Genomic DNA, 19,660 nt, shown 5'->3' on the forward strand with positions numbered 1-19,660 from the left:
CAATAACTACATTTTGGTTTGCAAAAGAAGCAACTTTTCCCAATCCAGTTCCTCTCTTTCACGTCCAAACTATTTCCAGTTATTTTACAATCTTGCATTTTCTTGACAACATGCTTGACAGGTGGTTGATCACTTAAACCTTCAGCCAAGAAAATGGAGCCAATTGCTTTGTCATGAATTGTCAGTGGCAGAAAGACGCCAGGCTTCGAGTGGATACTGCGAGACTGAAATCCTCAGCCTTGCTGCAAGCAACTTTGCCGGACTGGTAATGCCTCTCCTGAGCGTGCCGGCACAGGGCCACAGTCTTTGAAGTTGGGTTTGAGGCGAGGACGTTTCTTTCTTTTGGGAGCGGGTGGCCATCAGACTGAAAAGAATCCAATTAAAAACAGAAAAAAGAGCTTTCATTTTGGGATTGTCTCTGGTGAGAAAGGACCGATAAATATGGGTTTGTGATCTGTGGAAAGCTCCACGGACTTGGACAAGTTCCTCATGAGGATTATGTGGTTCACTCAAACCAAACCAAGATTCAGAGAACAAGTCGTCACACTTAGAGGACTTAAAGTAAAACAGAATGAAAGGCATGATGGTGTTGTCTCTTCAGCTCTTCTACCTGCATATTACTAATAAACTCGACCTTCTGAATTCAAAATTCAGTTTGTATGCTACCCATAGTCATCGTACCGTTGGTGCGTGGATGACTATGGAAGCTGTGAAGGCTCCGGGACCTTGCTGTTAATATGCACACGTCATGTGGCAGCACAGCACTGAAATGAAATGAGGAGCGGCGAGAAAGATTGAGCTGTGCGAGACCCGACTCGGCGATGTTGTTTGACATTTAGTGTGAACTTTCTGTCATAGCAACAGAAGCCAGGCGAGGTTCATTAGAACATTTCAAAGTAACAACAAACTATGGAAGTAATGCCAATTTGGCAGCTTAAATGTCATCCTGCCCTTATTCTCTTATGTTCCTTCAGCCCCTGAAGAATGAGAACAACGACGGGGATTTGATTATTTTCTAACCAGGAGCGCATGTGTTGGATTATTGGACAAAAGAAGGATTTTTGGGGACTTTAGACGATCATGATGTGGAATTCTGTTGTCACTTTCGTACTTACCTTTTTCCCAGGAGCGTCAACAGGAAACATAACATCCCTTAGCTGTCAAGTACTCAGGGACTCACACTTAGGGGACCATACATATGGCACGTATGACAATAACTGTTCTTGTTTCTGTGTCCGCAGCGAGAGAAGCTGATCCACGAGCTAGAGGAAGAGCGACGTCTGCGACTGGAGAGCGAGAAGCGTCTCCGGGAAGTGACAGAGGAGTCGGAGCTGGGACGGGCGCAGATGTTTTCACTGCAGCAGCAATTCTCCAGGTAAAGGAGTCTAAGAAGCAGAGAGTGTATTTGACATTATTGAACAACTGCAGTGAGATCTAAATCCCGTGTTCCACGCGTATACGGATAACTCTTGACCACAATCAATGGAAGTAGCGGACTTGTTGCTAAGTGTTTTTTAAATATGATGTATATGCTGAGGATAAGATCCAGCCCTCTGTGTCCTTGTGTAGGTGTATTACTCTACTTATACAAGTATTTAATGTACAAGAATCCTTTCAGGCCATGGTATAACTCATAACGATGGACATTACGAGCAAGAAGCTCGATAAAAGCTACGTCACCCCATCGCTCTCTCCCCGTGTTTCCTGTCACCTCTCTAATTTCAGATAGCAAAGAAAGGCATAAAAACACAAGGAATACAAAACAATGTAGGTTTAATAAAGACGTGGAGCTTGGAACAGACAAATCGACAACAAAAGGTTTCTAAGACTTCCATTTCTGTTTGATAAAAGTGATTGACCTTCCGCAGCAATCTCCTGCAATCAGCACTTTGTCTTTATAACCTTAAGAATCAATACGCTGTTCTTGTCCTTGTTCTTGTCATTTTGTCTGAGCACTTCAGTGAATTTTCATTTAGTCACTTGACCTTGTCATCAACAAAAGATGGCTTGATGCATTACTTTCTCTTTGAAAGGGAGAACCTCTAAAGCGTGACGTGCTCAAACAATGCTCTTGTCATAACTTCAGTGACCTCTAATTCAGGAGCCGTTCCTCCATCTCGCAGCCGCTGAGGTGTGACGGTGTGAGATCAAGAGTTGGAGCCGAGTTGATGCCTTAATTAGGCGATAGGCATTCAGTGCGTTACTTACGTAAAGGAGTAAAAGGAGTCCAGAGGATTTCACATTAACTGCTTATCTTCTCATTACGTTGGTGCAGAAAGTCCTGCACATGTTAATGGTCCCAGTGCTGTAATGCAGAAGAGGGAAGAGTCACCGCCAGGGGAAGAATACAATATTAAAGAGCCATTCTAAAGATTGATCATATATTTAAAATGTCTCTAAGTGGTGTTTCTCACTTATGCTCAGCTTCCTTTTTCTAAAAGCAACTCTTTTTACACTTTAAAGCTTTTTCCACAGGGGTTAAGTCTCTCTTAAGGGTCGTTAAGCTGCAGTTTGTCAGGACATTTCACCCAATTCTTCTTTGTTGGCTGACTCAGTAGCAGTCAATACAGAATATGACCTTTTGAAATGGTTTACTTCCTGTTCAGTCGTAGGTAAATAAATCTCAAGCAATTTTGTATTTCCAACATAGCTGCACCTGTCCACGTCTCCATGGTTTTTACGGGGCAGAATTGGTGGTTAAACACAAGCATCTCGCTGGCTGACCTGCGTGTTCCCCTCACACCTTGCCAGGAAATAGTGATAATATTTGTGGAGTACATTCCCTCCTCGGGTAAGACTCTTAAAAGAGGGCGGCTGTCCTGTAGTGGTGAATTAGTAGATAGGGGAGCAGCAATATGAGAGTCCATGTCTTGCAGACTGCAGTTCTATGAGATGGGTATATATAAAGCTTATCCCTGATTGGGTCCTGCACAGGTCCCCGTGGAGACAGATGCATTTGGATGGCAGGGGTTCCCAAGATGGATGGTTTTCATTGGATGCCAGGCGACTGCTGGCGAGACTGTAGCTCTGCAATATAGAGAAAGATTCCATCCTTAAAAAGCACTCATCTAACGGTGGACGTTCACCCCACCTCGCCACCTCACTCAGCTGTTGTCAGTCCAGTCACGTGGCTCATTGTCATCATGCTGGATTGTTGTAATTTCCGTGTGTTTTTGTGACTCCTGGGGGAGCGTGAGGTTCAGCAGCTTCCCTGCGACAAGTTACAAAGATATCTCCCTCCACCTTCACACCCTCCACTAACAGGATTTCAGTTTCAAGTCTTAATCTTTGTTTAAGCATTGCTGAGTGCTTATCTGAATGTGAATGAAGGAGTGTACCAAGCAAGCGTGCCAACATGCCGCCAACGTGTGTGTGTGTGTGTGTGTGTGTGTGTGTGTGTGTGTGTGTGTGTGTGTGTGTGTGTGTGTGTGTGTGTGTGTGTGTGTGTGTGTGTGTGTGTGTGTGTGTGTGTGTGTGTGTGTGTGTGTGTGTGTGTGTGTGTGTGTGTGTGTGTGTGTGTGTGTGTAGTGTGTTGACGCGTACCTGGCCCTTCAGTGGATTAATGGCAGCCAATAATCAGTGACTCTGTGCCGTGGTGGCAGATGGGATTTACAAGCCAGAAAACTCGGTCACCGGGCTACAAGCAAGTGTCTTCCCATGAACCTTTGCCCCACATCCCTACATCACACACACAAGCACTGCTTCATATGCGTGCACACTTTGTGTTAACCAACAGTGACAGCATTCGCTTGTGCTCAGCGAGACCTACTTCCATATCATTTGTTGCGCATTAAGAGAAAAGAAACCCCAGTTCATCAATATGTCTTTCGAGATAACACCCAGAAATCATGTTAAGGGGACGTCCAATCTTCTAAATAGATTGGAATCTGTTTGACCTCAGGCAACAATTGATTTGCGTATTGCTAATTAATTGAGGCTGTGCTTTGGATGGAAGTGAAGTCAGTCCAGTAAAAGGCGTATCAACTCCAATGATGAAAGCCAGCCACAGATATCAAACACTATGCAAATAAGTGCGTTAAATGGATCTTTCAAACATTGCCAAAAATAGGATCCATTGCATTTAACTAAATGCCTTTACTCACAGAGGTGTTCTGTGATGATAACACACACAAGGTAATGAGCTGCTTGTTAGACTTTCATGTATCACACACAGAAACACACACATGAACAAACAGGCAGATCCACGACAAAAAGAAAAAGATCAGACAGTTGAACTCTGGGGAATCTCAGCTTCTTACTGTGTGTGTGTGTGTGGGAGTGTGTCTCCGTACGTCCCTGTAACACTTACACTTTTTCTGGTAGGGGTTCGATGTAAAGCAGGAATCACCAAAACTGTACAACTTGCTTTTTAAATACTTTCATCCACTAAAAAGTAAAATCTTCGTGTGTTTTCATGGCTGAGATCAGAAAGTTTGCATTCCTCAAGTGACTGGCCATTTAGCTCCAGACATAGGTGTACACACACATGCTTATATCCACACACCCTCCCCCAACCAGTTGGGCTCTTAGCCTGGTGCGGGTCACATGCCCAGCCCCTCCTGACTTGGGTCAACCCCCCAGGGCTTCACTAGCATGGCCTGCCGTCATTAAACTCCCAACAGATTAGTGGGAGACTCCAACCCAGCAGCCTCCTCAGCCCACCCTGGCCCTCCCACAACTCCATATGGGCAAGACATTTAGGAGTCAGGGCAGGACAGAGAGGAATGGAGGTGAGACAAGATGGAGACACGACTGGGAGCCACACTTAAATTCTTGTCCTTCAACAAATGAGAAGAGAAAACGAAATGAATTGTAAAGAGGGAAATATAATCCATCGAGCAAGGACACTCTGAGGCCTTGTCCACGTCCCCTCCCCTTCCTGTGTTGCCACACTCAGACAGGATGACCGGTGAGCAGACAGGAACATGGGGGCCACTGGGGGTCCTACGTGGCCTGAAGATGAGGGAGGCAGTTTTCAGGTAATGAGCAGAACAGCAGTTCCTCTATGAACAGAACTTGGGGCAACTTCTTAAGGCAAGTTGTTTCAGTCCACTGCGTTTTGCTTTGCTTACCATACTTATCCTCTTAAAGACTTTATTGTCGTCGCTCCTCTGCCTGTTATGGAGATTAGACACTTCTCGAAAGGGAAAAGGAGAGGCCTTTTGTTGCCTGCTGCTCATAAGTCTGCTCACAACACCATACACAGAAGCGCAGGTTCGATATCTTGACGTTTGTGCTGCTTGCTTATTTGGATTTATGTGTCTTGTGTTTTTGTCACTTTTGTTCTCTTTAAGGCATTCGAGGTAAACCAGTTACCTAAAAGTAGTTTGTAAATAAATTCCTCTTGACTTCATTGTGGTCGGCTGTCGGATCATTGTCACCCAGAACACATGCGGCTCATCAGTAAACCCTGGGCGTTTACAGCCGACCTGGTCCACTTGACTTTGAATCATTGCCGTCTTGAAGGGCCCTCTTCGTGGCAGGATATGGGAGACTTACGGCTAGACTAACAACAACAGCAGACGATGACTGGTGCCTGCAGATTTACGGCTCAGCAGCGTATTCTTTCTGCACATTACTCAGTGTGTGAGAACATGTGTGGATGCAATGTGTGTGTGTGTGTGTGTGTCGTACACCGATGATGTAAATAGGCAAGAATGGCAGTCAGAATGTGTTGTTTGGACAGTCACGCTCAGGTTAAGATCCCTCCACGGTCCGCAGAGTAAAGTTTCAGAACTGTGTGTGTGTGTGTGTGTGTGTGTGTGTGTGTGTGTGTGTGTGTGTGTGTCTGTGTGTGTGTGTGTGTGTGTGTGTGCTGTATGCATTCATGTGCTACTCTCATTACCACTGCACTGCTCTGGACTGCACAGCTGGACCAGCGAAAAAAACGCTCTGAGAGGGAGCTGAGTGATTGCACTCTTTTTGCAGATCAATGCCCTCTCTTCCAATCATCCAAACATGCAGCCATGCCTGGACCAAGTGATTTAATTTGGCGCATTCGAAATGGCCCCCCTGCATGCCTTTGGCGGCTGCAGGATTTAGCCGGATGAATCAGGCCCCTGTTCAAGACGACACATCTGGGGTCATTAACAGGATGGAGGGGGGTCAGTCTTTTGAAGTTACTTCCTTACTCCTGCCCAATGGGAACGAGGGCTGTTAAATAGATAATAGGTGTCTGGACTATTTTGGGAGCACCTCATATTTAAAGGATTTATTGGTCCATTTCAGCCCCTCTCTTTAAGTGCAATATTTGATTTGTCTGATTGAACTTGATTTGGGTTGTTCTGAATGACCAGCCCACAAGAAAGCTGTGGTAACAATCTTCCTTCTTTTTTATTTATTAAAAGAGAGCAAAGTCTGTTCACTTACTGGGCACCACCACGCTGGGTTTGTGGGTCAAAGTGCAAGCTATTACTTGCTTGTAACTATGTCAGACAATCACAAACACTTGTATACACACACTCCTCCCCACTAACTTCCGCCTTGGATTAAACATGCTGGTTATGATGTTTATAGGCATGCTGAAAGAGGTCAGATTACAAGCTTTTTGTGCAAGTAGGGCATCCATGCTCACATCATGATAGCTGGCCTGTTCTCTCTGGCTTTTGAAGCTGGTGTTTGCAGATTGTAGCCTCAAGCCAAACGGCATGTAATTCAAACTGACCTCATGGTTTCAGTATAGATTTGGTTGTTGGGCAGCTGCTATGGTTGACACATATACACAGAGGCTGGTATTATGCTCTATGTATCATGTTTTATAAGGTAATTAGTGTATCTGTGCATCACATACATCTTTAAAGGGTCAGTTCACCTACCTGCCTCTGAGACTTCTTGCCACATGTGCTTAAAAATGACTTCAGAGAAGAATTAATCCAGTTCCATCTTGAACACCGCCTACTCCATCTTCCTGCCTCCTGGTTTAAGTAATGGACCTCATGCTGTCGTTGTGACTAAGGTTTCCCACTGGGATGTCTTCCTCGGTCTCAGTCTCTGTCTCTGTCTCACATGTGGAACTCGTAAGCCTGTAACCCATTGGGGAGATACAAGCGAAGGCTCTAGCGAGATAATCTTGAGGACCAATGGCTTCCTCATTGCTAAATGCTTCCTCTGGCCAGAGGTGAACATGTGGGACGGCCATCATGAATTTGCACTCTAAATCCTTCCAAATGTAGTGGGACTGCTGGAGGGATAAACGAGGAGCAACCTAAATCTGGTTCCTCCATATGTCTCTTTTAATTTACGCTCTTTACAGACTTTTCCTCAATTGCACCCAGTTGGCGCTGCACATTTTAAGAAGTCAATGGAGATAGTTTTCCTGTTTTCAAAGCATTTTTTTAATTTGCATTTCAAAACTAAATGGTCTTTAGTATAAAAGAAGCCAATAAACAGTTAATTATGCGATTAATTTAATTGTTAGTGTGTTTTGATAAAGCCTCTTGTGTTAAATTGGCATCATGTGTTAAAATAACGAGTCTTCTTTCTTGGTCAACAAATATTGGAATGAAATATGACTGTCAGGAAATACTAAATGTTTTGGCCTCTTGATCTCTTTCTGGGGCATGTGTGTCTTGTTGACAAGGTTAAAGGTTGCTGACGAGAGTCAGCGGTCATGAGGGCGAGGACCTTTGTAATGCTACCCCGCTGTAACATGCATGACTGATGCGCATGACTTTTACAGCTCTCAACTGTGCTCAAGGCTCTTAACTGGGCCAAACCTTAACCAAAAGCGTCCAGTTTAGTTACCGGGACTTTGCTCTCTTCATTTAGGTCACGTCCAAGATAAGGGTCATTTTGCATGTTTTCTGCACAACAGCTCTAAGAGGATAACAGTGACTTAGCGTCGGCCTAAGCTAGGCAATCGCCCGGTGGGCATATATAAGCGATTTGTTTTGAAGGAGTGTGAGAAGAAGAATGGAATATTCCTGTGCCAAAACGGACAGTTTCGTAGGGTCTTGGTGAGGTCAGATAAGGCGATTGTGTAGGGCCCCCAATGGCCTCGATTCAGCCGCACAACCAGGTGATTGTTCTCCCTATCATTTCAGCAGCTTAAAGATTTTCCAATTGTTCCCTGGTCAAATCTGATTAGAGGGTCTCAGCCAACCTGAGCCTCTGACAGCGCTGATAAAGTGAGAGTGTGACCAGAGACAGACGGAGAAAAGATGAAGCATCTCCACTGATCTGTGGTACTTTCCATCATTTGGCACTTTGAAGCTTCTCTTTCGTTAAGGTGAAGAGGTTTGTGTCTGTTCATCTAATTCTTTAACTCTGATCTGAATAATGTTTAAACCAATGTCAAGTGGAACCTTTACCGAGTTAGCATGGATTGTATGATGCTATTTCTATCTGGAGTATCAAGTCTCTTCTTCTAAGTTTCCTGTGATAAAAGGGAACGGACACAATGTAGCTAACAAGCTGCTGCCAAGGAATGCTGGCAGCCACTCCCGCTTGGTCCGAGCTGCGAAACATGCGAGGATGGCAGGAGAGCGATGACCAAAATAAGCAAGCGAGGATCTAAAGACCGCATTATTAAAAGCGTCACATTTGGAGAGAAGAACGGAAGACTGCATGCCGAAATCTCTGATAATGCGACGAGTGTCCTGGCATGCAGCCTCCGTGTAAGCTGTTCCTGCACGGAAAGTGTTGATTTTAGTGAAGCCAAAGCCTCTTAATCACCAATGAATAACCACACGGCTGCAGGAACACACACGTATACACACATACTGGCTGACAAACAGGGGGATCCCTGTCCTTAGTCGTGCTTCATCCCTGCAAGTCCATCCCCGAGTCCTTGTCTGATCCAAGACTACCGGCCTGCTTGCCTCCCAGCGTGGGCCCTTCTCCTTCGGAGGGGGCTTAACGTGGGACATATGGGAAAGTCTTTGCCTGCCAGATCACTGTCTTTGGACAGAGCCACTGTCGGATAATGACACACTGGAGACACGGCAAGTAGAACATAAGAACAGGAGATCCGCTGTCAGGCTGACTCGGTCACACGGCCACGGGACAAACCATGCTGTCTGTCGATTGAGTGAAAAGCGCTGAAGCTTATATGATGACTGCATGGCCTATTTTAAGCCAGAGACCTACTTTTCAGCACTAGTGTCGAGGTCTCTTTTTAGAGCTGTGAGAGCGCAGTGCTGGGTGAGCGTTCGGATGTCTCTTCAAATGGAGCTAAGGGACATTTACACAGTGTTTCTGGCTTTTTTCCGTAAAAACAGTGGTGCCAAAGATGGAGAGAAACTCAAGAAGGGGTAAGCTTTGAGCTTAGATCGTCAGCTTTTGAGAGAGGTGTGGAGTCGTTTGATCGTGTTCAGGTGTCTGAAGGAATTTGTCATTGAAGGGGTAGAGCTGTGTAAAGCCACTACAGATTCAATGAATAGAATAGTTTTGAATGAAATGCTACTTCTTTTGAAAATCTTGACGTCATTGTGACCTTTGACAGCTAAACAGTAAAGAAGAAGAGCGGAAAGCTTTTCACATGTTAACTGCAGTTTGTCAGCGTGAATTGTCCCGGTGCGTTCTGATGATGCATCAAGTTGTTCACCTCTGCGGCTCGCTGTCGCATCAAAGTGTCGGACCTCAGGCTGAAAATTGATTGGACCCTTAATTGTATTTCCTGGACTGCTGACGAACGGCAAGTTTGAAATTCAGCCTGTGCGGCGCGAGGGTCAGGGGAGTCAGAATTTGCTTTCGTCTCCACATACGCCCCTTCAAAACACACACACACACACACACACACACACACACACACACACACACACACACACACACACACACACACACTCGCCCTTGCTCCCTCTCTCCTTCTGTGAATGATGTTTTCGATAGGTCGTTGGCAAGCCCTTTGAGATTAATCACACTGAGCATGACTATGTTTTTATGTAAAGTAATGCTCTGTCATCTGAGAGTTATAGTCCATCCATCAAAGGCATTTAGCAGTCTCTCTCTCTCTCTCTCTCTCTCTCTCTCTCTCTCTCTCTCTCTCTCTCTCTCTCTCTCTCTCTCTCTCTCTCTCTCTCTCTCTCTCTCTCTCTCACACATACAAATAACGTTTGGAAGGCTGAATTTACAGTAATGACAAATTACACTGTTTATTTTATGGGATGTTTTTGCTGGACACTTACTTAGAAGGATTTATTGCTTGGATTTCATTATTCAAATGTCCCTTTTTTGATTGTTTTGGAATCACTTCATAATTGGCTCTCTCAATCTCTCTCTTTGTGCTTTGAAAATAAGTTTAGTTACAAAGCGTTATTCGTGCTTTGTTGCTATTAGTAATCAGTGCAACATCGCGAGGCAACTGTCCAAAGCATTCTTATTTGTGTTGCTGCTTTGCACGAGTTGCCAAGGAAAATGAGACGATAACGAGAAGTTCAGGCAGAATCCTGTGTTTCACGTCACCGCAGAGCTACACACATTATATTTGGAGTGTTGTTGAGAACAGCTTGAAGAGATCCTCCTCATGGCTGCAGGTATGAAACATACTTACAGAGCAGAGAGTGAAGAAGAGCTTTTTTCACCCAGAATAGAATAAATCTTTCTCCCAAGTGGACCTCGTCTCTCTGTCCACACTACGTATCTCCATTCCTTCAGTACTACACTTCAAAGTCTTTCAGTGTTTGTCTCTGCCGTCAAAAGCAGTGTCTGTCCAGTGCGATGCCCCACATCTGTGCTTCACGTGACTTTGAAATGGAAGTATGGAAAGCGAGGCAGCTCTCGAGCTCCGCGGGTCGGTTTAGAACCACAAAGGGTCTCTTTCAGGTGCGCATGAATCCCACAGACCACTCAAAACAGCACCACATCCAGCCCCCCCCCCCCTTTCCCTGCTCCTCCAGCCACAACATGAGGAAGCAAACAGGCCGAGGCATCAAAGTGTAACTCTGTATTTGGTCATCAAGGTCATGCTGGGAAGTTTGTCTGGAAGTTATGCAGCTCTGGCTGTGAGTGTGAGTGTGTGTGTGTGTGTGACCACATCACCTATAAAAGCAGATATCATTCATTTGATTTTGCATTAATTGCTTCCCTGGCTCATTTGGCACATGTATTCATTCATGCTGCATTAGAATAATTTTGACTCCCATCTGTTGGCTTGCCTAATGATATTTCCACTATTTCTCATTTCAGGTTTTATTTTAAAAGTCCCACATTTACATATGTATCCTGCATGCATCTGACACCGCTCTGCTGCCAACTAGTTACCGATTGATAGTTGACCAATTCAGAGCAATATGTGACTTTTAAAAACAATTCCTCTGAAAGAGAGAGCAACAATGAATCATTACAAATGTGTCTTGTACAACAGCTTTATCTGCAGTAGTCTGTGCATCTCATGTGTCCCGCAGCTAACTAACAACTCAAGAGATCTGTCACCTTAAGGCTACAAACTTTTAAAGAATCTGGGAAATGAATACAAATCTATTTTATTGTGCCGTAGAAAGTGGAATATGCTTTTTAACTAAATGGACAGAAGAGCATTCGAGCTCTCTGGAAATACCTGCGGTAACCAGAGGTGAGGACTTTCAAACAACTTCTGGGTTTCTGCAAGATCACCAGGGATTTATCCTTCAGAAAAGAAGATGCTCACGTCTGTGACCTGAATGTCATCGTAATATACAAGAGACGCGGCACACTGTGGCTAAATCTGTCGGTGGTCACCTCCCCAAATCCCCTCAGTCCAAGAGCTAGCCCTACTTGCCATGCTGCTCATGCCTGTGGGCTAGTCAATGACCCCATGTCAGCGTCTACGGACTTTAAAGCTGCCCGTGTCAAGTCCTCTTTGCTCTATAGGTTGTGCTGATTAAGGCCAGCATTTAAAGCAGGAACTAGAGCAATCTGCCACCAGCTCTGCCTGCCTGCCTCTTCGGCTGTTCAGTCAGCAGCTAGCTGCCTGATTACAGCCGGCTTTATAGCTCAGCCTGGACAGATGGCACGGCTAGCGCCGTCCTCCCCTGCCCTGCCTGCCTGTGCTCATTCTCAATTGTCGGGAATCAACTATGTTTTCTTGCAGCTACACTATTACTTATAATGTATTATACTGTAAATAAAGCTCTTCTCTCCCCTCTTCAAGCACCATAAAAGTTAAACTAAAATACTAAATATAAATACTAAAATAAGTTAAATAAATTCCTGCAAATTAAAAAATCTTGTGGGCTTTGAAGGTGCTAGTCGACAGGTTGTGTTACCTTTGTATGTAGCCAGGCTAGCTGTTTCCATCTGTTTGTAGTCTTTATGCTAAGCTAAGCTAACCAGCTGCTGACCACAGCTGCATATATAAATGCCAGACACAAGAGTGGTATCTATTGAAACTCAGATGATTCCCACCTGACCGCCAGCCTTCTTTTGTCACATGCCTGGCTGTCGCTCCCCATCCTCTGGTGCTCCTGAATGTCACTTGTATCTGATCATTTACGTTTACATGATCCCAGCTGTGTCCAAAACCCACTTATGTAGCTTATCTGGAGCTGTGGTAGTCTTTTTTTTACAGAATCAGAAAGTGAATGCACGGGGTTAAAGTTCACTCCGCTCCAGGGATAAAGATGGCATGTGGCGCTTATTCAAATGGAAATAGGCCGAAGCATATTTCACATGCACTGCCGCCGCCTGTTTTGCATGCAGCTTGCAGAGTTAGCGGCACAAAATAGAAGCTCAGATTGTTTTGAGCAGAGCACGACTTGAAGGTCAAGGTCACCCGCTCGGTGTTTGCTGCTGTGATTGCACTTAATTCTAGCCATCAGCAGACACACATGCGGCCGTGCACAGACACGCCTACAAAATCACACACAATAAGTCAGTAAGTGCTCGGTTTGGCACATTTTGAACTCAATATAGTGATTTGAACAAAAGGTTCAGGAACGGAGCAGGAATTGGGATTCAATCCTAAAAAAAAAAAGAATCATCCATCTTGTTTCTCTGGCACTGAGTCCCATTCTTTTTTCATTATCACTTTGTGTGCAATAGATCCCATTGTGGATGTTTGTACTGGTACCTTGACTTTGAAGCAGCGAAGGGGCTTCTGGCATCAGCTCGTTTCAGACATTATAACCTGATGCAACCCTGAGGTCCTCCTGCAGGTTCACACTGGCTGTTATGCAGCTGATATTAAAAACGAGCCGCGTTTGGACCTTAATATCGCTGCTTATAACCGCTGCTGGCTAAACGGCAACGTCTGACAAGAAACATTGTCCCGCTTATTCAGGATAATCCACAGCTTCCGTTTTTATTATCTGGAGACTTGTGTGAAACCAAATGAAATGTCCGTTACTTATGATCACGTGTTCTGTGTGCAGGATGGAAGACACGGTGCGTTCGCTGCTGCAGAATCAGGGCGTCGTGGAGCAGACTGCTGTGGACACGGTGGACATCATGAAGGCTTACAAGGTACATTGCAATATCAAGAGAAATGACGGCGCTGATGAAAGTGTCTAAAGGAGCCTATGAGTTCACACATTCTCTTATTTACTGACTGAGATGCCAAGAATCATTTAGTATGTATAGGTATGTTTTGTTTGTATCTCCCTCCTCCTGTTCTTCAGCTCAGACAGTATTGAGTAAAGCTAGACTGAGCCGAGATGAGTGCTTTGATCGCTGACCCTGTTACATAAGAGAAATAGCTGCTGGGAGTGAGCAGAGAAGCAGAAAGAATACACATATTTCTGAAACACGGGTCACCTTTAGGGTCACACTTCACAATTCTGAGCTCTACATGTTTACACGGCGTTGCAGTGCTGAAATGCCGTTGCCTCAGTCTGTTTATCATCAGTGATGTTATCATGCCATAGCTTTACCTATGGCAAAACAATTCCAACTGGGTGATGATTAATTTGTCGACCTGCAAATGCCTCTTTAAGAATTCATCCAGCACCACACACACCTTTCTTCTATGTCACACAAAGCATATGATTCCTAGTGTCCATAAAGCAGCAGCAAAAAGTGTCTTTGTGTTTATAAAACATGTGCTCATCACTTTGAGTAAAAGAGGGAAATGGATGCAGGAAATCTTTGAATGATGAGCGCAAATAGAAGTGTGCAGAATAACAAACGAGCACTATAAGATTAAACGGCAGCACGGTGAAACATGGGATTAGCAGCTTTGATCAAAGACTGATGTGTCTGTAAATTGCCCGGAGGTGCAAAAGCTTTAAAATGAAAATATGACTCGACAGCGCGGTCTGAAATATATGTGACGTGAATACAATATGTCAACATGCAAATACTGTGTGTGTGTGTACAGAGCAACCCTTTATAGGAGTGTGTGACTGTAAATATGTCAGTATTATAGGGTAGTATTATCTCTAAATCTGCACTGTAACTGTGTTCTTGGTTTATAAATGAATAGTTTAGCCTTTAAAATGACAAATATATTTAATGTACAATGATATAAAACAAATTCTGGAACGAGATGTTCGTCAGACTCAGATTATAATATAATCAAATCTAATAATAGATTACATTGTAAGTGTTATAGCCATTATAAATTGCACTAACAGTAATTGTAACGCCGATGTTCCTAAAGTGCTTTTTAATCAACGATTAACCTTCACTCTAATATTAACTCTTTGCTAATTTCTTTGCCACTCCTGCAGCACGGCTCTCGGGATGTCGGCCTCTGCATTATGACCACATTTCTGCAGAAGTAATGATATTACAATCAGCCTCATCTGTACTTTGCTCAGAGCTAATAAGCGCAGTATCAGCGGGTTAAGGGTTAGGGTTAGGATTAGGGTTAGGGTTAGGGTTCGGGTTTGTCATTGTGAGCATGCTGATGTTACTAGCATGGATAAATCTTCTTTTTGTGTAAAAGAAGATTCTTTTTTCTTAATTACAGTATTTAAAAAGATAATTTCCCACACTGATGCACAGTATTTGCTGTTCTGTACTCGGACATGCTTTGTTCATCAGTCAGAGAGAATAAACCAGGAGTTATTAAGGTTTTCCCAGGAGCTGTATAACTCAACACCCTCCTCTCCTCCGCAGCGATGTGCTCCTGCTGCAGCCGGAATTCTGTATGTTCAGCAGACAAACTCAATAACTTGAAAGGGCAGTGTGAGGGACAAGGGTTCCTCCCCCTCTCCCGCTCCACACTCTCTCTGTGGAGATTATTACCGAGGCCTGTAACACCGCCTGATGAGTAGTCTCTCAAAGTAAACGACAGGCTTCACAGGACAGCCCCCGGCAAACAAAAGGAAACTTAAAACCGTGACTTTAAAGAATTGCCTCAAACTCAATTGTCTGATGGAATCAAGCAAGATTGAAAACCTAATATATGTTTAGAGGAGATTGGATCAGGCTGGAAACAAAGCTCTCTGAAGGACATTATTTCCAATTCCTATTAAGAGAGAGAAGCATCTTGTTCGGTGCTGCGTTTGGATATATAAAAGATGAGCCGCATTAGTGCCGTCCACATTAACAATATATCTTCAGCTTCGACAATTATCTGTCGAAGCTCAGCTACGAATGAGAGATGTAGTGCGTGTGCACGGTGTCATATCTCTCTATCGATGACTCAACTGAAGAAAATGCATTAAGACTTTTATTTCTCTCGTCTTTTCTTTTTATTCAACACTTTGTCTGAGAGGGTTAGCAGAGAAAATCCCTCTTTGGTACGACTTGTATATAGACGGTGTCAAGCAGACGCTACGCTGCTTCTGATGGATCACCAGCCAAACTGGACTATACAATTCATTAAAATATCATTTTCTTCTTAAGATTCCCCAGAGCCAAAAGCAACTGTAAACAGATCTAATCTAAAACAAAATCTAAATTCCTCTTCTGCTGCTGAAATTCATTTTCCTCAAACCGTTTTGAAGTTTCTTTTTGTTGAGATAGAGAGACGTTGAAGCGCTTCAGGCCTCAAACAGCTATTCAAATGAAACAATCTGAGAGTTTTCAAGGAGAAAATAACTCTTTAGTTGAACCGCTCTGAACTCACAGATACATCTAACCTGTGAAGAGTGGACACGGTCTTTAGTCTATAAAATGCAGAAAATCGTGAAGAACGTCCTTCAAAGTTTCCCAGAGCCCGAGGGGATGCTTTGAAATAGTTTTCTCCTATCAACAGTATAAAATCCAAAGCAGTTTACAATCGTAGATAAACAGCAAACTTCACATTTGAGACTCTGGAACAATTAAATGTGTAAACCAGAAGATGCTGTTGCAACGATCGCATTCTCATAAATACTTTTAGGATCCAAAGATGAATATTCTGCGAGAGACAGAGAGCTCGTTGTGCTTTATTTTTTGCAGTTTGGTGCTGGCCAGAAAGTGCCTAATTAGTGGCTAATTTTTACCAATAGTTAATATATCGCAGATGCCAGAAAGAGAAACAGAGAAAAGGAGAGCTGGCAAAGAGACAGAGAGACAGATACACAGCGGGAGGATCCCCGTAATACAGACGAGACGACAGCCCTCAAGGTCACTGCCACTCTTTGGAAAACGAGTGAAACATGATTAGGGATTAGGGGATGTTTTGGAGCTCTGTTGTCGAAGCTTCCTCCCTGTTGTCCCGTCTGCCCATCTGATCCTCTCCCCTTTCTTCTCCCCTCCCTTTCTCCTTCCCTCTGATAGTTGTCTTTCACGGCTCCTTACACGTTTTTGCATCCTGCCCTGAAACATTTGCCGTACCTCACTTCTGAACGCTTTCATCCCATCTGCTCAGGTTTTTCCTTGCCAAATTTTCTCTCCCTCTAACCTTGTCCCGTTTTCTGTGCATCAGGATAAACTCTCCGAGGAAGTGCGGAAACAGTACGAGGGCCCCGAAGAGAATGGCTCCCTGCCGTCGACTCAGACGCAGCCAGACCCCGGGCTGCCACCGAACGCCGATCCTGATGCCAGCCAAGCAGAAGAGGACAAAGAAGAAACCAAACCCCTTCTGGATCGTCTCAAGGCCCTGGAGGTAACTACTTCACCACCTTTTCTCTTCTTCCTCTATACCTACCTTCTTTCTGCTTTGTTCTTCTCCTTCGTTCCTGCCTCTTAATTCTTCTCCGTCCACACTTCCTGCCACCCCTGGCTATCCTTTGTGGCCAGCCTGTCTGCCAGTCGTCAGAGTCCCTGCTCAGTTGTGTCTGAAAGCATGACAGCTCATCAATTTCTCCAGTCTTCTTCGTTCGGAGAGTCATCCTATGAGAGTCGCCGCGGGGGCCTCGGGCTGTCCTCCAGCTTTGGTTTGTTTTCCTCTGCGCTCTGGGATTTGAGCTGCACTCCACCATGAGCCCCAAGCAACAAGCAAGGCAGGAGCTCAGCCACAATGATCCACGCTGATTGTTTCTCTTTCTTACAGTAGCCACCGGACACATCCTCTCAGATCTCTTCAGCAATTAAAGGACCCCAGACTTAATTAAATGAAGCCACCAGTCGTACCTTCTCATTTCTAAGTGGCTCCATGTGGCCTCTTGTTGTAGGAGAAGACGTATGACATCGAGTCTTTACCTCATCTCAAACCATGTGTAATGTTTGGACGATAATAAACAACATTACACTAAAGCCTCCCTGATAGAAAATAGACCCTAATTACTGCAAAGTGGCAGGTAATTGCCTGTTGCTCTTTCAGCTGTAAGTTATCTTCCCAGACTGGCAGGAAGTATGGTCGACCTGTCCGACTGATGAAGCACATTACCTAAGCATTACATTTTAAATTCTATTCTGCCGGCGCAGGTGATGGATGCACCGCTGGCTAAAGCAACAAGAACAAAGCAGAAGCAATATATCACTGCTCCGCATTATGCATAAACGCCACTGACACTAAGTCAGCACTGCCCGGCTCCTATTTCTCCTGCTCAACTGATGCTGATTAAGTTGGCAGGCACGCGCTGTGGTCTATAACTGGGGCTTAAATTAAAACACCCAGACGTTGGGAGAAATGCCCGTTGGTTATCTGACTTGTTAAGTGATGAGAACATAACTGCTAAAATGACCCAAGTGTCCACAGAGGGTCATTTATTAACAAGCTCCGTGCATACACTTCTAGGTTCCTGTTCACATATCATTGTGCGCTTTGCATTGGGTCCAATCTCCTGACAGGAAGAAATGGAAACAATTCCTTGAACTTAAATGTCACATGCATGTCTGTCTACGTCGTGTTTGTTCGCCAAGAGAGCGGTTCATGTCGAGGTTTCCCATTTGAAACAACCATCGCGATGATGGAGGAAGAAGAAATTCATTAATACATCCAAATGACACTGAGATTCTCATTTCAACCTTCCAAAGGCTTTTGTGTCATTCCACAATAAAGCGGCAATAACACTTATGTCAGAGTTCAGGTAACACAATACCGCTTAAGCTGCGTTCTGTAACTACGGCCTGGAGAGTCAGAGAGCACTTTAAAACTCCACTTCAGTTAGAGAAAAGAGCTCTTGTGAAGGCGTAGTGCCCACTGACAACACATTCAACAGTGATGTCTTCTAGTTACTGTTCAGTAAGAGCGAGAGAATTAATCTTGAGGGGTTGTTGTGCACAGAAATATGGTCCATGAGCAAGTTTTAATTATAGATTTAATTATAAACCATGTTAAAAAAGGGATTTCTGCAGTAAAAGGGGATGTGCAGGATGTGCAGAAGTCTTCTTTTCCTTTAGACCACTTGTATACCAATATGCTGAAAGGTTATTATGGAATTTTTGCGTAATGTCGCCCAAAGAAAAAAGCCTACACAGCTTTAAAGATATCTCCTAAAAAGAGAAATTCAATTCCCAAACACAAAAGAGAAACAGGATTTCTTTAGGTACACAGGTCATTGATTACATTTGCACCCATAATCAGGCATCAAGGCTTTAATTAGTCAGTGTTGCTTCCTCGATGGCATAATTAGAATGTTTTGGGTTGTAATTATTTTTGGTAGTTTCTACTAAAGGGCAGAGGGCGAGACAAGCAAGGCTGGCTGACGGCTTCTAATAAGCTGCCTGCCACTGACAAATTGGAAACTCCCAGAGATCAATAGGGCGCCGCCTCATCGCTTGGCAAGTGGAGGAGATATTCTTATTAGGTCCAAACTCCAAATGGCTCGCTGCCGCCCCAAAGTTCAGCATCATAACTTCCATCCCCTTGACCTTTCCCTCTACTACTTTGTGATTTCTTTTTATTGGCCGTCCTGGTTCAGCGTTGACATATGACCTTTGTGAAGCAACTCTCCTGTTAGCCGCAGCTCTCCTTGATTGCTATTTCTGTCTCCATCGCTGTTGTTTCGTTGCATCACATGTAACCAAAGTCACTGCGAGGTGTGTGACCCTGAATGTGTGTGTGTGTGTGTGTGTTCTTTGCAGGAGAAGAACTCTGCGTTGGCCTCGGAGAACGAGAGCCAGAGGGAACAGTATGAACGCTGTCTAGATGAGGTGAGTGCCAACCTTGTTTGTCTCGTCTCACCCCAGGACACATTCAAGGACTCCGTATGACGAGCCAGATGTTTGGCTTACCTTGGAGAGCTCACAAATGTTGAATTAGTTTTGACTTTGTGTGAACGACACTGGCAGAGTTGTTGAGCGTAAGAGTACGGTTTTAACAAGGCCCTGCAAACTGCACTGTGTTTCCCACAGGTTGCCAATTTACTTGAGCCGCAGCTTGAGGGAGGCGGAGGTGATCTGTTGATATTAACAATTAATTTAGAAGACGGTGTCTCATTTTTCAGCCTCTGAAATCTCTCATCTCTCAGAAATGTAATAAAGGAGCGAG

At 44.3% G+C, this 19,660-nt stretch overlaps 1 protein-coding gene across 1 annotated transcript in view; it reads left to right on the top strand.

The window, feature by feature from the left end:
* The window catches only part of LOC115018501 (nck-associated protein 5-like), a 92,882-nt gene that overhangs the window by 45,584 nt on the left and 27,638 nt on the right, over positions 1–19,660 (top strand). Inside the window, 4 exon segments of the mRNA XM_029447486.1 lie at positions 1,242–1,375; positions 13,287–13,377; positions 16,712–16,891; positions 19,255–19,323. Coding sequence (XP_029303346.1) covers positions 1,242–1,375; positions 13,287–13,377; positions 16,712–16,891; positions 19,255–19,323 — 474 coding nt within the window.

This window comes from Cottoperca gobio, chromosome 2 (genome assembly GCF_900634415.1).
Source record: "Cottoperca gobio chromosome 2, fCotGob3.1, whole genome shotgun sequence".
NCBI classification, from domain to species: Eukaryota; Metazoa; Chordata; class Actinopteri; order Perciformes; family Bovichtidae; genus Cottoperca; species Cottoperca gobio.